Genomic DNA, 17,979 nt, shown 5'->3' on the forward strand with positions numbered 1-17,979 from the left:
TATCACAAAAACATTTTTATATAAGTTAAAAGCAATTTTTGTATTTTTTTTTAACAATTCCAAGTCTAGTTGGTTTGACAATTTCAAAACAATTTTGTACCTGGTTTTATGTATTATCCATTTTTTTAAAAAGAAAAACTAGATCATTGTTAAGTATTCATTAACAAAAACATTTTAGTTTTTTAATAAAATTAAAAAATCTTTTTTGTACTAAGCTGGTTTTGATACATACGAAAAAGTTCCTTTGATTTTTATTCAAAATAAATCAACTATACGTCTTTTTTTAAGATTTAATAAGATTTTTTTAAGAATAAAGATAAAAAAGAAAGGTTTTCACTTTTAAAAAATCTAAAGCAATTCAGAATCAGTTCAAATTCTACAAAACTGACTTTGAAAAGAAACATCTCCCATTAAAAACATTTTCAGATAACAAATGAAAAATTTTAAAGACATGTTGTAAAATTCAGATTAACTAAGAATTAGTCTAGTACATATAAAATTTTGTTTTATATTTAAGTGTTCTAAATATAAAAAAGTGAAAATATTTATTTGAGGACAAAACATTGTTTCTAAAGTTAAAATAACGCAAAAGTATTAAAATCCAGAGTAAATTTAATAAAAAACTATCAATAATTATGGAAAGAATAACTTCACCTAATTTAATACCATTTATTACAGTTTTGCAAAACCAATTACTAAAAAAAAATTACAAAATATTATTTGTATTGCATTGTTATAACTAATGCTTTCATTAAAATTTACACTGAATGATTTTGTTTTAATAAATGATACAAAATTCTAATTTTAAAGAACTAATATAAATGAAACTATTTGATACAAATGAACTTTCAACAAAGATGAGATTTTTGGCAAACATATTTTATTTTGAACACATACAAATTAAAGATTATGCTTCCCTTTACTATTTTATAAAAAAAGGAAATAAAAACTCAAATATGTACAAGAAGTGTATATTTTTTCACCACTTTGTTTTGTGTGTCACTAGTCATCAGTAGTAACTCCATATTTCTTTTTGACTTTATCTATTTCCTCTTGTTTCTTATCAGTATCAACTTTCTTGAATGCCTAAACATCAAAACAAGTTTCAGAACTTTAATCAATTTATATAAATTTCAAAAAGACAATTACCTCAAAAAGTTTAAAAAAGTAAAAATACTATGTGAAAGCATAATAGATATTACAATATAATTCTCATACTAACTACTATCTAATCTGGACTCTGGAATTTTCATAGTCAATAAAATGAAAAACTATAATGCACTAATAATTAGCCCATATTTTGCAATACTTGCTATTTATGATAGACTTTAATTGTATATTTGCTTTTATTATATATTTATTAATGCTTTAATAATAATAATAAATGCTTTTATTACATATTTTGAACTCATTTCAAAAATAATGAAAAAATTAAGAATCATTGTATAAATTGTTATTGTTACCTATATTATATATTTGAATAGCAATAGACATTCACTTTATAAAAAAGTATAAAATTCTAAAAATTTAAAATAACTCGAAAAAATAACTTCAAATAAATTATACTACAGTAGGGAACCGATTATCCGGAACGATCGGGACCATCGATATTCCGGATAACTGATTTTTCCGATTTTCTGAATCGCTACAAAAAGCCGTTTTTTTTTATAGGTAAACCCAACTAAAAAAAAAAAAATTGGAAATAATCGCAAAAAGAAGAAAAAACGATGAAGTAGTGCACTAATGATTATTTCCAAAATGATGGTAAGGTAAACATCTTTCAAAAAAGAAAGAAAAATCCTAAAATCTTATGAGGGAATTTTTTTTTTTTTTTTAAAAAATGACGGGAAAACTAATCGAATTTCGTACCGGTTTTTTGGTTTTCCGATTTCCGGATAACGGGTTCTGTACTGTACAAATAATTACACATATACATCTTATTATTGAGAAATAACATTTATTTAACATTCAAACAAAAAATAAACTGCTAAAAAAAAGGGGAAAATTATTTTAATAAATTTTTTTTCAGTTTTAGGAACAGCCGAGACTATAACAAATTTTCTAATATTTACAAAACCAAGGAGAATTTTCGATTAAAAAAAAAGACACATTATATGCTCTAAATTCCCCTTCCAAAATGAAAATCCCTTTATTCTTCTAATCACAATCACCCTTGTACTTAACACAGCTGAGTTAAAAAAGAAAAGAAAAAGAGAGAGAGAGAGAGAGACTATAAATTTAGTCATTGTGAGGTGTTCATATAAATCAAACATTTATTCGGACTCTTGACGAATGATCGATTCTGAATACTACAGTCTTTTTTCCTATGCATCATGAGAGAGAGATTTAACTTTGAGAAGGTATTATTATCTTTCTGAATTAACAAATTTGATTTTCTCAACTGGCAAAAGTGTTATAAATGGTAATTATTTCGTAAACATTGATGAGAATACTAATTGTCGATAGAATGATTCAAATATTAACAAAATTATTTAAAAGGTCACAAATAAGGATGCCAAGAGTGATAATGAAGAAATTAATACTCAATTGATACTTATTGAAGAAGAAACAAAAGTGAAAACTTTGCGCGGTACTTAAACTTGTATTGAGACTTTGAGATTTTTTTTTTTCAATTCAAAAATGATGAAATAGGTGTAAAAATGCTAATGATTTAAAAATATACGAAATGGTAGTTTACAGTTGCTGAAAACAAACTTCTATCACATCTTTCTTTTGAACTGGAAACATTAAAAACAAGAGCATGCATAGATATAAAATTTTTTCATCTATTCTTTTCGTACTTTAAATATTATAATTTTGTTAAGTTCAAAATAAATATCATTGTTAACAGTTATTATAGATTATTTAATTATTTTTTATATTAGTGCAACTGTTCTAAAAACTATAGATGGCGTTAGCCTTTATTATTAATGTACCCTTCTCATAAATGGAAATTTTTTTCGGTTTGAAGGGTGTCCGCTAAACGGAAGTTTCACTTTAAAAGCTAGCAAGTGGCATTAAATAAGTATACTACATAAAATGCAAAAATATATATTATGATATGCAAGTGTAATAGAGCATTAAAAAAAAATAAAAATAAAAATTTAAAAAAATAAAAAAAATATTGCAAAATTAACAGTAATAATATTTTTTAGAATTATTTCGAAAAAAAAAAACTTCCAAAAGCAAAAGTTTTAGTGGCATCAGTATTCAATATCAGAAAGGAATTGATTATGCTAAAATTCGCAGTTGAGATAAATGATAATGTGAAAAAGTATTATCAAATAGTAATAGCAAAAATAGCACACTTGGTAATGATAAAAGAAGAAGAGCAGCAAACAACAAACAAAAGTTCATTAAAAAATAGCATTCTTAAAATCAAATTTAGTTTTTTCATATGTTTAAAAAAAAATTTTAATTTGCGTCACTTTATCCAAAAATTCAACATATGTAGTTTCTCTTCGAAATTAGGATTTTTATTTAAAAATTACATCTTATAGACTCATGTAAACTTGCAAAATCCAACTCTAATGCAGTTTTTTTAAAAGATAAAATCTCATGCAAAATTATGAAAATACCAAATAATTTCTTATGTAAAGTAGACATTCTGTTTGTGAATACAGTCAATTTTTAGAAATGAATAATGATTGCATTCTAGATTATATGATCACATTAAAGAAATGGCACCACAGCAATAAACAAAGAAATATGAAGAAATTGTTAAACAATGAAATTCCTATACAAAGTTGAAATATTCCTATACAAAATATTTAAATTTTGAAAAAACAAATAAATAAATAGACACACCAAAAAACCCTCATAAAATATTAATAATTTATGACTAGGGCATTTGTTAAACACATAAACAGTGCATCTCTAACAGTCATGCATATTAGAGTAGCTGACAAAAATTGAAGCAAATACAAATACCATTCACATCGAAGAGTTGTTAACCCTTTGTTATAACTTTTATATTGAAATGTAAATCTGTTGCATTTATGCAGATTTTTGTCAGCTGCTTAAGTGTGAGTTAATAAGAGATAGCTTATATTTATTATTTTAAATAATCGTTTATATATGCATTCATATTATGTATAAATACACATACACGTACACAACAAAATGGACTTAACTAAAAAAGTCAAAATTTCTATAAAAAAAAAGTAAAATAAACAAATAAAAGACATACCTTGTTGGATTGGTAGTATAGTACTACTAAATATCGATTACAAACATTAAATCCAGACAAATGGTCACATGCATTTTTTGCATCAAAAATATCTTCATAAACAACAAATGCTGTTCCTCTAGTTTCAGGTGTGTTTCCACTAAAAAAATATTTAAAAAAAAATATGTTAATAACAGCATTTATTTATTAAAAGATAAAAGTAACCAAACAAAAGTATAAATAAATAGTACTAATCAACACTTTAACAAATTAGAACTTTTTGCTAATGAAAACAATGTTCTGTAACTTTTGTATCTAAATATTAGCCTTTTTTAAATATTTGAAATCTAAATTTCCTTCCTAAAAAATCAAGTTTATGTGCTAATGGAAATACAGATTTTTATTTCTAACTGCGATTATATTAAATATCTGAATTATATTTTAATTCAATTTGAAAGATCAATTATTATTTTTTTTAAAATTAAAGCGTAGGGTTAGTTGAATTGTCTGCATAAATGCGAAATAAAATATTTTATTTTCTAAATTTTTTATTTTTAAACATTAAAATTAGAAAGAGCATAAAAAATACCTAAGACAAGATTATTCATCTGACATATCACACTCTCAACAACAGGGTATAACTTTTTTTACCCTTTGTAATTAATACTGTCATGAGGATTTGAAAGGAGAGAACATGAGGATTTAACATGACAGATCATACATTATCAGGACACAGTGCATGAGATAGGACATGAGAATTTAAAATGATGAAAATCTTAAATAAATATTTGGGAAAAGAAAATGGTTGAACAAATAACTGACTGTGTATTGTAATTATAGCTATAGACGATAACTATGAAGGTTAAATAAAACAACATGTTATACAAAGTAAATGTTCCTTCTGAGGTTACAGAAATCGCAGAAAGTTATTGAGGAAACATTTTCTGCCAAAATTAATAATTATACAGTAGAGATTATCCGGTACGATCGGACCATCGCTATTCCGGATAACTGATTTTTCCAGTTTTCTGAATCGATACAAAAAGCAGTTTTTTTAAATTGTTAAACCCAATTAAAAAAAACAAAAATAGTTGGAAATAATCCTAAAAAGAAAAAACGATGAAGTAATACACTAATGATCATTTCCAAAATGATGGTAAGGTAAACATCTTTCAAAAAAGAAAGAAAAATCCTAAAATCTTTTAAGGAAAAATGTTTTTTTTTTTTTTTTTTAAAATATCGAGAAAATTTATCGAATTTTGTTCCGGTTTTTTGATTTTCCGGATAACAGGTTCTGTACTGTATTTGAAAAATTGGCAGAATAAACCAATATTTTATAACTTAAATTATTCAGAATTCAGGGACTCAATGCTTTGTGGGTTAAATTTCAGAAACTGGGAAAAAGCTCCAAGTCACCTATAAATTTACTTTAACCTATGATATATTATCTGGTAGCAGAGCTCATTCTAGGCAGAAAAAAGGGCAGGGTGCAAAAGTTTAAAAAAAGGGCATTATTATTCTAAAAAGGCAATAATTTCTTTCTCTGGGTTTTACACGTTCTATTAAAAAACATTGTCTATTAGTAAAAGAATTTTTTTTCTTTACTTTACTAAAAGTAGCAAAGCAATCATATTAATTACTAATTTTTATTTATAAATTAACATATATATTGAGTTAATGGGTAGTAATTTATTTAGTAGCTTAGTAATTTATTTAAAATGCATGCATATATTAATAAAATAATAAATGTATGTTTTTAAGTTTCTGTAGTTATGATTTAATAATTAAAATGATTAATAATTATGATTTAATGGTAGTGGAAGTAACTGCAAACTTTCAATGACAAGTGCAACAAGGGGTGTGATGGCAATTTTTCCTTTCCCATATAAATGTATTCCTATGTAATGACAGCAATGACAAACTAAATAAAAAGAGTTGAAAGTAACAAAAGTTTAAGAAATCCATAGTAGAGTTTGGGGAAAAAACAAAGAAGGGTTGAGGAAAGAAAGGGCAAAAAGGTTATGGAGTCTATTATATCAGGGCACTAATTTACTTCAGGGGGAGGGCAACAGGGTGGATTCTTTTGACTAAAAGGGCAGCAGGGTGCTGTGCCCTGTTTACCCTGCCTAGAATGAGCTTTGCTGGCAGATAATGTGTCTTCCAATAATGGATCAGAATAATCAATTCTTATTTTTCTAAAATTTACATGCTTTGCAGGTATTTTTTTTTCTTATAAAAATAATTCAAAAACAATAACCTATTTTTCAACTATGTTTTAAAATTATGGATAATATTTACAATAAGTTTCCTTCAGGGAAATATTTTATGTGCTACAAATTAGGGAAGAAAAAAAATTATGATGGCCTTGAAGTAGCTACAAACTTTCAGTCCATATCATTTTGTGATACAACTTTTCTTTTTTAGATTTCTTACATATTATTGCACAGGTATCACCAAAGCTTGGTGCCAACTTTGATCCAGGAACCAAATACAGAATTTTTTTTTTGCTTAAGAGTCGATAAATCAAAACTTATGGGCGGTTATGGGGATATTGCCATAGCGTGATCTGTTGCGCCTACTACAATTGCCAAGGTGTTAAATAGACATTAAATTTGGAAATTTTTTTTAGAAAAAAACATGTATAGATGTTTGGCTATAAGTTACACCTTTCGAGTTGGTCTCTTTCTATGATGTTTTTATTTTAGATTCTCGCGGGCCGCTGCTCGGAAATTGTCAAGACTCGGAATTATTATGGCACAAATCATGATACGGAAATCTTCCGTGGCTACAAGTTATATTTTTCAAATTTATCCCTTTTCGAGATGTTCTTTAAGTTTGAGAGGAAGACTGCTCAGATATTGGAAGCTGCTGCCGATCACGAGACGGAAATCTTTCTGTGATAGTCATTAATCTATTGAAACTCACAAAAAAACAATAAGAAAAAAAAAATCTTACAGTCGAATTTGTCGGATTGCTCCATATTTGCCAAATATGTCATACATTTCTTCAGCAGTAATTTTGTAGGGTAGATTCCTTACGTAAAGTATTCTATTCACCTCTGGAGGCAACCTCACCTAAAAAGCGTAAACAAAAATAAATTGATAGAAAGTATGAAAAATCTTATACATTTATAAACCATAAAAATATCATTAAAAGTTATATCATTAAAAGTGGTATCATGAAAATCCTCATTAGCCACACTATTTCGGTGATACGATTCAGTCAAGCTTTTAGAAAACCCTAATTTGATAAACAAACACTTACATTAGTTTTCCTTTGCATAGCCATGATTAGTTTTCGATCAGTAACTTAACAAATTAGATTTCTATTTGAGTCTTAAATTCAATACTTCAAACCCTTACAGATTTGTCATGGAGATTTGTAAACAAAAAAAACAAATTTATTGAATAAAACGATACCAATATTCACGTAATGTTTAATCGTTTAACTTGTTCTATCGATTGGAATTTTCTGCTTTTTTCATGAAAGTTCTTAACCAATAATGAAGTATATTTTTTTTAAATAGTAAATTAATTTTATTGATTCATTTTTTGTGCAAATTTACAATTATTATGGAAAAATATTATTTTTTGGTAATAATGAGCATTGACCAGATAAACAGTAATTTCACACACAAAAATTAAACGTTTCCGGTTGCATTGATTTTTGGCCTAACAAATAGTAAACAAAAAATTTAGAGAAAATCTTATCCTAAGATATTTCAAAATGAACTCATTATCAAATGTGCTTAAAAATACATTACGTGGTAAAAGTCTTCTACGATATAGGTTTTTATCTGTATGTAGCTCAAGTAATGCAGTAAGCATGAATAAAAATCACCTTAAAGTTAACTCCAATAAAATTTTTGAGGACAAGACGAAGGTCAGATAATGTTTTGAAATTTAATAATATTGGCATTTTCTTAATTCTTATAATCTAATGAAAAATATCTCATATGTCTCTATGAATATTTTAAAGGAATTTCTAGCACACATGTATATGTATTTCTTTAATGTATAAAACTATGGTTGACACAGTCACTGCATTTCACGCTAAACAATGATCTGTACAACCGCAACTAAACTGATTTTTTTTCCTCATAAAATATGTTATAAGACTGAAATAGATAGAAAGAAATTTTTGGCACACTTTTTGCATAATACTTTAACTCTGATGCAGTGATCGGAACTAACGTATTATAAGTAACAAAACTATCATGCTCACTATTTGTTTTTGGGAAGCATTTCCATATCATGATCTACACTGCACCGAAATAATCGTCATGTCTTGGCAACTTCTGGGTAGTGGCTGTCAAAAACTAAAAAGAAAGAAGAAAAAAAATATTCCTCTGGGGACCAACTTGAAGGGATGATATTCCTGTATCATGATCTGTTTAGTGTTTTGCCCAGAAGAATCTGTTATACCCTTCAAGTTGATCTTTTTCTATGTTTTTTTTCCAAGACTTGGCTATTATTTTGTATGTAAATCATGATACAGAAATCTTCCTTCGGAAGGTATGGTATGTAGCTATTTCTGAGCAAACTTGTTTTTTTTTTTTTTTTTAAAGTTTAAGTTTAAATTTCATTTGGCACAACATGTTACGATACAGAAATATCCCTATTTTTTTAAGTTTGTAAAATAATGGGTCATTTTTTGAAAATGAAAATCTTGTACAAATTAATGCTATACAAAATAAAATCACTAGTTTGTAGCGATTCATCGCAGCAATTTTTAAAGTCCGTTTAGGGAAGAAACAAGGCTCAAGCCTAATTAATTATTCAAATCTGATTGCTCCAAAGTCTATCACAGGACTCAATGACGATGTCCTTCACTTCGTTTTTTTTTTTTATCTGTTATGTTAACTTGGCTTAAATAAAACACTCATGGAAATGAGATTTTTCTGGGTTTTTTTTTTTTTTTTTGCCTAACGTTTGAACATGAGTGTTAATTGAATCCTTCAGCAAAATTTATATCCTAAAAGTAGTTAAGTAAAAACTACTTTCCAAAAGTAGTTTATAATAACTAAAAAAAATTAGTTGTATAAATAATGATATAGTTTGTAATAAAATAGTTGTAAATGTAGTTAATTAAAAAAAATATATAGTTTATCCAACCACATGGTCTCTTGTTTTGGCTTGCATCAATAGTCATTAAGGTATTCAAGCAACCTCGGGAAACTATGGAAGAATTTTGTGGAAATGTTATTATTGCCCTCCTCCTATTAAAACTGACTTGTTATCATTTTTACTTTCACTTTATTTATTTTTTACATACATAAAAAAACATTATTAAAGCTTGAAAACTCTGGAAACTCTATCTAAAAAACTCTTTGAGCTTCAATGAAAGAAGTTTCTTCAAACACAATTTCAAGTATTTTGTATCGAATAATTTAGAGAGAAAAAATTATTTTTGAATTCTGTTTTTTCTCTACTTAGCTAATATATATTTAACCTGTCTAAATAAAAAAAGGGTAGATTTTGTCTTATATATAAATAAAGCCAAACAACATAAACAAAGCACAAATATTGGCACAAAAGAAGATGTACTATAATTTCAATTCTATAAACATGGTTTGCATTTTCTTCTGTTAAACAGCACTGCTTTTCAGCTACTGACCTTGATTTCTGGGACTCATTCTGATTTTGAAACATTCTAATAATTTAGTTAATAATTTTTATATGTTTGGAAATTATTTTATTTCTATCTACTCACTCTACTACTACAATATGGGCATTGATGGCATCTAATTTTTGAGTGTAACTAAATTAAAATACACAGTCGCACTATTTGCCTTAATTTCAAATAATAAAAAAATTCTTCAATTTGCTAAACAAAAGAGGGGGAAAAAACGAGGATAAACATATTAAGCGCTAACTCCCAAACCAACAAACTAACCGGACTGGATGCAGGTGGTCAATGCAGAGCGAAAAAATAAATAAATTAATATAATAAAATAGACGCAGAAGCAGAGAGGGATAGCTCTTTAGGGAGTTGGGTCCCAAAGATGGTTTTGATTTTCAAAAAGTAAAAAATATTGGAGAAGTATATTTTTGATAAATAGGGTACTTCATGATTTAAGGAAGGGCAACATAAAAATGCAGGTAATAAGCAATTAATTATAAAATAAATTCATATTGCACAATTAAAAAAATTATCAAGCTTGTAATTAAAACATAATAATTTGTAAATGTTAATAATTATTCATAAAATATGCAGCAGTTGAACCTTGAACATACACATAGTAACTTACACAGATTAAGAACAAGTTTAAGTTTAAAAAATTGAAAGTTAATGAAGTTAAGACAGAAACCCATATACAAGAAATTAGAGTTAAATGGCAAAAGTAAAACAAATGAAAAAGACAAAAAATAAATATATAAAGAAACTAATAAATAATCTAATAATAAAATAAAAAACTTCAGGAGAGTATAAATTTGTGATAAATAACATTATCATATCTTGTACTTTTTTCTATCATGCTGAAAAAGGTAGTTTCTTATAGAACTCAAACTATAGTATGTCTATTTCTGTGTCATAGTTGTGCTTTATTCACATTATTTTTCTTTATTCATATTTAATTTGTTTTATCTGACTAATGAACATTTTTCATAGTTATGAAAATAAGATTTTGTAGAAATTGATAAAAGGTGCAGTGAAGGTATCATAATTAAAATTAAGGTTTTATGTATAATATTTTTAAATTCTGAATTGAAGTATTTTGTAATAAGTTTTGTAGTTTTTATTTGTATCATTTTTTATTTCAGAGTTTAGTTTTACCATCGTTGTCACATGTGAGGTTTAGTGGCTCATTTCACATGCCATACACTCTGAGTCATATTGAAGAAAGAATCCTTTTGGTTTTAAAGCTTTATGATAAAATTAATCCAGATACTGTAAGTTGAGAATAAATATTTGTTTATTATTGATAATCAAAATACTTAGTAAATTTCATAAAACTTTTACCAGTGCATATTAAAACTCTAATTTTGGTCAAAAATATTTTTTAAAACACAACACAATCTGTATCTCACACTCTTCAGAATCACACTCTTTTACTGAAAAAAGTTGTGATGTATTTAAAGCAATGACTTTTGATATGAATTGGTAAAAGTTTATTTAGGTCTTTGGTAAATTGAATTATCTTTACTTTTGTTTTGAACCTTTTATCCTTAAAAAAAAGTTACTTTTCATGTTGTTAATTATTTTACAGTTTATACGAAATTTGTATTTTTCAAATGAAACTGTAGTTCTAAGTTGGATGATAATATATAATAATTAGAAATGAGATTGATGAACCAATCACAATTTAACAAAGTCTGCTCCATAATTTTTCTTCATACTGATTATTCCTTTTATAGCTTATACTTGTTATTCACTTTTATGAATCTAAAAAATAAGACTTAAATAATTTTAGCTTCCTTATGAGTGAATTTCATGCATTATTCATGCATTGTATTTCATGCATACTCTTAATAAAAGCTAAGCAGTCATATTTATATGCTTGGAATTTAAATAAAAATTTAGCACAAAAAATATGGCATATCCCTGAAATTAACAGGATTTGTTTTTTGCTTTAAATTCTAACAGACCAGTTGCATTTTTCTAATCACATCAAACTCTACTTTAGCAATGGAGAGCAATTGTTGTCCACAACTGTATCCTGTTTAAAATTAGAAAAATGATTTCCAATTTTAAAAAGGAAAATGACTAGTAAGAAATTGACAGATAAACTTAAAAGTATTAACTTGAATATCAAACTAAAACTAAACTCAGTGGTGCAACAGCCCATAGAGGGCCAAGGCCTACTGTGCCCATCTCAGTTTTCTTGACCTTAGGCTCTGAGGTACAGGAGCAGATGTTCTGGTTAGGTGGTCAGCCGAACGTGGAACTCCCAGTGTCTAGTTCCCAAGCATGCTTGGTACTCATTTATCGACCCACTGAAGGGATGGAGGGCTGAGTCAACCTTGCCCGTCCCGAGGATCAAACCAGGGACCTGTGGCACGACAGCGCGAGGCGCTATGAATATCAAACTAGGACCTGAATTTAAAGAACAAAGTGAAAATGTGTTTGAAATTTCCTATTTGATACGAGGGTTGCTATTTATATTTCTGGCTTTGGCAACAATAAGTGTTGCTAGGTGACCGCAGACGATTTTAATCGAAAGTTTGATATTTTTAAACATAAATTCGGCAGTCGATTTACCATTATAGCTTCATGTGTGTTGTTGACTGTAAATTGAAAAGTTCTTCTCTTTCAAAAAATGGAATTGAATCGTGAAAATTTTCGTGCCATTATTTTTCATAACTTTCGACGTGGATTGTCAAGACAAGAGTGCTTCGAAGAAGAACTTAATTCTTTATTCAGCGATAAAGCGCCATCCTACAGCACTGTAAGAAATTGGTATAACGAATTTAATCGTGGTCAATGTTCGATCCAGGACGAATCCCGTGCAGGTCGTCCAAAATCCGTTGTTGTGCCAGAAAAGATAGATGCTGCGCGTGAACTGATAAAGCAAGATCGTCATGTGACATACCAAGAGATAGAGGCGTCTTTGGACATTAGTATGACTAGCATCAATAAAATATTGCATGAACATTTGAGCGTAAAAAAAAAAATTTCGCGTTGGATCTCGCATAATCTGACAAACGCTCAAAAAAAGCCTCGTGTCGATTGGTGCAAGGAAATGTTAGAAAAATACGTTCATGGTACATCAAAGGCTGTGTATAACATCTACACAGGTGATGAATCATGGATCTATGCATATGAGTCGGAAACAAAACAGCAATCAACTGTATGGGTCTTCCAAGACGAGGCAAAACCAACAAAAGTTGTTCGAGGAAGAAGCACATCGAAACAAATGATTGCCTGTTTCTTCGGCATTAACGGTCATGTGGCAACAGTGGTGCTAGAGCAACGCAGGACGGTCAATTCTGAATGGTACACGACCATTTGTTTGCCAGAAATCATCGGAGAAATTGGAAAAAAGCAGAAGAACAGGCGAATCATTCTTCATCATGACAATGCGAGCTCTCACACATCAACTCAAACAAAGGCATTTCTGACGGAGCGAAAAATCGAACTGATGGGTCATCCGCCGTACAGGCCTGATTTGACACCCTATGACTTCTTCTTATTCCCACACATCAAAAATAAATTACGTGGACAACGATTTTCGACCCCCGAAGAAGCGGTTGATGCATTCAAAACGCATGTTTTGGAGTTACCTCAATCGGACTGGAAAAAGTGTTTTGGAAATTGGTTCAGACGCATGCAAAAGTGTATTGATCATCATGGAGAATATTTTGAAAAACAATGAAACCAATTTCGATCCTACATATTTGTTTTTTCATTATTAGGCCAGAAATATAAATAACAATCCTCGTAAAGCTGAAGAATTACAGAAAGTGAAAGAAAAATTACATGATTGCAATTTTAACGCTAATAAAATATTTTATTTGAATTTTAAATGTTTTATTTTTTTAATATACAATTGAAAAATTTAAAATACACTCGTTCTAGCCTCTATAAATCTTTTAATGATATTGATCTCTGTAATCATTGTTATGTATATTCTCTCACTATAATCATATTTTATTTCTATATATGAAGTTTACTCAAAAAATTTTAAGAATATTTTCACTCCACAAAAAAATCTTAGTTGTATCTTTGGATATGATATAAATAAATCTTTTACTAATAATGCTGGTTGATATGATAAAATGCATAATTTACCATAAAAATATTTTTTTTCTGTTTCTTTTCTTACAGCTTACACTCAATTCACATTTTTATGATGATTTGGGACTGGACAGTCTTGATCATGTTGAAGTAATCATTGCAATTGAAGATGAATTTGGTAATCATGATAAATTTCTTTTTTTGCTTTTTAAATATTTAATACTACATTATTCCTTTAACTTTAAAAATAAAATTTTGCACTTGGGTTGCAACAAGCGTATATGTACAATCCATGTAAAATAAATAAATAAAAAAACTAAACTATAAAAAATAGCCTGAAAGGTTTCATCATTTCAGAGAATGACATCCAAATTTCCTATGTTTTTTTCAAAATGCCTAATCATTTATTCTTCTTTTCTTTTCAAATTCTTTAGGTTTAAGTGCCAATTCTACTTACCTAAAAAATAACTTTCTCTTCTATCCATTTTCTTTAATTCTCCAAAGCTTTACTTTTACCATCTTCTCATCTAAATTCTTAGATTTTTCAAATTAAATCTGTTCGCTCAATCAATGTTTCTTGTAACTAGTCCTTACAACTCTATTGCTAACTCTTTTAACCTGCTTTTGTATACTCTTCTAAGGAAATCCTCAATGAAAATATAGCAGTTTTTTTTATACAGGAAATAACAAGTTTGTTTCTTGTCTTAAAATGTTTTAAACAACTCTAACATTTTTATCACCATGTCCTGTCTTCAATCTTAATATAGACTTTTCCACTAAAAATTTTAATTTCTATGATTTTTTTTTTAATATTTGGTCATTTAGTTAAATATCATATTATAATAATAAAATTTAAAATTATGAGATTTATATTCTATTTATTATATGCTGTTGAAGGATTCCTGCAGTCCTTAAAAAACTCCTTAGTTTCGTCAATTAAGGACCATTCATAGTACTTAATTTTGGTTCTAGATTTTTAATAATATATTATTTTCATATACAAAGCTTTAGAGTTAGAATTTTTTTTTTTTTTAAAGAGCTACATTGCACAATATTTGTTATTGAACTAATTAAGAAGGATGGGGATGTATGCCAAGGAAATGATGCAAAATCTGGCAATCTCTGCAACATATAATGTGCACTACAGAAATATTTAGATTATCTTGAATGTCAAAAGATTGAAGATCAATAAAAAACTAAAAGAAAATTATTACTTAAGTAAATTCATTTCCTCATATGTTCTTACGGATGAAAGGGAAAAGACATTTCACTTTTTCTTCTTATTAAATACCAATAATGTTAAGAAAAAAAGTAACAGAAAAATCTTTAGAGCTTGAATTGACAGTGGTAAATATTACTGAAAAACATTAAGAATTAGTGTGTATGATATTTCAGTATGTGAGTAGAAACCTACATTGCTTACGAAGCAAAAATTTATTTCTGCATGCTTTCGGTAAAAACTTAGATATGCAATTCAGGAAAATGATTAATAAACATTTAAGCCATTATGAAATTTTAAGAAGAAGAATTTTTTTATTATTTAAATTCCTAATTGTAATTAAGAAATAACCACGACTATACTATAATTACTATATCAGTTTTCCTTGAAACCTAGCAAAATCATGTAATTTTTTAAAAAGGTAAGTTTTTTTTCCCATTAAGTAATTGGGAAATATCTATATTTGTAGTATATATATCTGGGTATATGTATGTTAATAAATAAGTATTATTTTAATACAGACAGTCAAACATCTATTACTAGAATATCAAAATTTTCATAATTTGAAGTATTTTCAAAGTGTTAGTGCAATTACCAGCTTTAGCTTGGAATGTTTTTTCCATTTCTTGAGGTTTGTTGTGTGTATCTTTTAAATAAAAGATTTTTGTTTCCCAAACATCAATTTGAACCTAAAAGACGATTTTTTAGGGGAAAGAAAAACTTTTACTACCTGAGACAAGGGTTGAAAAAAGAACAATAATTTAGGAAAAGTAACTTATTTAATTTTCTCTTTAATTTCATTATTCTGGGGTTAAGTCATAATATTGTCTATTGTTACACTGTAAAATTCTGAATGTAAGAATGCAAAAGGAATTTTTTTATTTCATATAAATTTTTCTTAATGATGTTTTGAAGTTTTCCGATAAAAAAAAATACTGTGCAAAATATGAAAAAAATTAGAAATGAATGTTATGTTTTTTATAATCAAATTGTAATGATGTATGCATTTACTTCGAATGTTTAAAAAATCCAATTAGCAATTTTACAAGAGCTTTTGCCTTAAAAATAACATATCTTATTCAGTTTTTCGATTAGTCGAATTTTTAATAACTTGAAGTGTTTACGGCTTCTGGTGATGCTTTAAGTTATCAAAGTTACACTGTATTTAAAAAGGTCCTTATTTTTTTGTTCTACTAGATGAGTAGGAACTATGTGTTAAGAATATTTAATCTCATATTCATTTTGATTAGTCATTTATGAATAATAGACTTGAATAATTTTCATTTTGTTTCAATAATAAGAAGGTATGAGTGTAGTTCTGAATTTTAAGAGTGATTATGATTCCTTAAAATGTTTTGAAATGGTTTCTCACAACTTTTGAAAACATTTTATTTTCTCCTTTTTATAATCAATATTATCCATTAATTATATTTCTGAAAACTGTTGTAACTATTTAAAATTTCAAATTAAATTAAGCTTTAAAAATCAGACAAAAAAAACTCTCTAAACTTCAAGGGTTTCTATATTATTTTGAAAAAAAAAAAAGTATGTATCACTTTTTAAATAACTTCACATTATGAGCTACTACAATACATTTTAAAAATTCATTGAAAAATTTTATCATAATTGTTTTATGAAATAATAACTTATTTATCTTTTGGTAATCTAGATTTTGAAATACCAGAAGAACATTCTTATCGTTTCATGCGGCCAAAAGACTTTGTAAGATATGTTGCTGACCGATTTGATATTTATGAATAAGTAAGTATATCTTGTTATCAGATGTTGAACTCATATAATCTTGTTGTATATCGTACGTGAAACTCTTCTAAAAGAAATCTTAAAATAATTAGAAATGACAAAATTAAATTTGTGAAGTAAAAAATCTAAATTTTTCAAATAGAATTGGCTTGAAGCCTATCAATAAATTGCCTGCACAATTTTCTATCTCCATATAGCAGGGTGACTGTCTCCTGATAAATTACAGCAACGCCTAGTTTTATCCCCCTTACAATATATATAAATATCCACAAAAGATATGCTAATTGATTAATGCTGATAATAATTTATATCAAGCACAAAATTTTTTTTTGTTAAAGGTATTTATTTATTTATTTATTTTTTTTGGTATTTGGAAGGTATTTGGCCAGCGAACAAAACTATTGGTACACATGTACCAATAGTTTTGTTCGCTGTTAAACATCACCTTCCATTGAGCATCATAATCAGGTTTTAAATACATCATTTAATAATATTTATTTGTGGATAGTGCCTTAAATCCTCATCAATATTAATTTTGGTTAAGAAAATTAAGAAGTTTTGTATGCTAATAAAATGTTTTTCAATTTCAGATCAGAATCCGCATATACTCACTTTACAGAGAATCGTTATGTGTAGATTTTTGAAGATAGTAAATAAAGTTTCTTGTTTATTTATATTGTAACTTTTTTATAAATTGCTCTTTTTATTGTTTGAAAAAATACTAAAAACATTTATTTTCTTGAACATACAGGATTTCTCAAAAATATATCTGTAGTTTATTACCTTTTTTAGTAGTTCACAGATTAATTATAAATGTGTACATTTATAATTAATCTGTGAACTAGGTACTAAAAAAGGTTTGCTAACTTATCAATATCAGAAATTATGCAGACAAATGATCATTATTTTGTTATTTTTACATTATGTCGATTAGTTCATATATGTTAGACAATGCATGAGGCATATGCCAAACACTGAGAAGCATACAAAATAAAAGTTGAGCTCTTTCTGTGAGTCCCAGCCAACACTGCTTTTTATATTGAAACAACCTGCGATACCTATTTTTTACATTTCTCAAAAAAAAAAAAATATTAATATAAAATGATTTATATACTGCCCTAATGAAAAGTTTTAATTTCAAAGAAATGTATAT

The 17,979-nt window shown here is 27.3% G+C and overlaps 2 protein-coding genes across 2 annotated transcripts; one reads left to right on the plus strand and one right to left on the minus strand.

The window, feature by feature from the left end:
- Positions 1–863: 863 nt before the first annotated feature.
- Positions 864–7,589, minus strand: Sf3b6 (splicing factor 3b subunit 6). Its single transcript, XM_087151962.1, has 4 exons — positions 7,433–7,589; positions 7,124–7,242; positions 4,190–4,328; positions 864–1,086 (listed from the first exon to the last, which is right to left on the minus strand). Exons 1-4 carry the CDS (start codon positions 7,454–7,456, stop codon positions 1,003–1,005), a joined length of 366 nt encoding a protein of 121 aa, XP_087008088.1. The 5' UTR covers positions 7,457–7,589; the 3' UTR covers positions 864–1,002.
- Positions 7,590–7,803: 214 nt separating this feature from the next.
- LOC107443588 (acyl carrier protein, mitochondrial) lies at positions 7,804–17,500 on the plus strand. The gene is made up of 5 exons (XM_016057507.4): positions 7,804–8,050; positions 10,933–11,061; positions 13,937–14,024; positions 16,735–16,826; positions 17,417–17,500. The coding sequence occupies exons 1-4, from the start codon at positions 7,895–7,897 to the stop codon at positions 16,824–16,826; spliced, it is 465 nt and encodes a 154-aa protein (XP_015912993.2). The 5' UTR covers positions 7,804–7,894; the 3' UTR covers positions 17,417–17,500.
- Positions 17,501–17,979: the final 479 nt, after the last annotated feature.

The sequence above is a fragment of the Parasteatoda tepidariorum genome, chromosome 9 (assembly GCF_982258835.1).
Source record: "Parasteatoda tepidariorum strain Cologne lab strain chromosome 9, Ptep-v5.0, whole genome shotgun sequence".
In the NCBI taxonomy this organism is placed as follows: Eukaryota; Metazoa; Arthropoda; class Arachnida; order Araneae; family Theridiidae; genus Parasteatoda; species Parasteatoda tepidariorum.

Bases quoted from the DNA above. Each gene is read 5' to 3' on its own strand.
- Sf3b6 (XM_087151962.1), bottom strand. From the start codon at position 7,456: ATGGCTATGCAAAGGAAAACTAAT. The intron at 7,243-7,432 runs GTAAGTGTTTGT...TACGCTTTTTAG, and splicing joins CTATGCAAAGGAAAACTAAT to GTGAGGTTGCCTCCAGAGGT. The intron at 4,329-7,123 runs GTAAGATTTTTT...ATATTTTTTTAG, and splicing joins GCAATCCGACAAATTCGACT to TGGAAACACACCTGAAACTA.
- LOC107443588 (XM_016057507.4), top strand. From the start codon at position 7,895: ATGAACTCATTATCAAATGTGCTTAAAAATACATTACGTGGTAAAAGT. The intron at 8,051-10,932 runs GTCAGATAATGT...TTTTTATTTCAG, and splicing joins TTTTTGAGGACAAGACGAAG to AGTTTAGTTTTACCATCGTT. The intron at 11,062-13,936 runs GTAAGTTGAGAA...CTTTTCTTACAG, and splicing joins ATAAAATTAATCCAGATACT to CTTACACTCAATTCACATTT.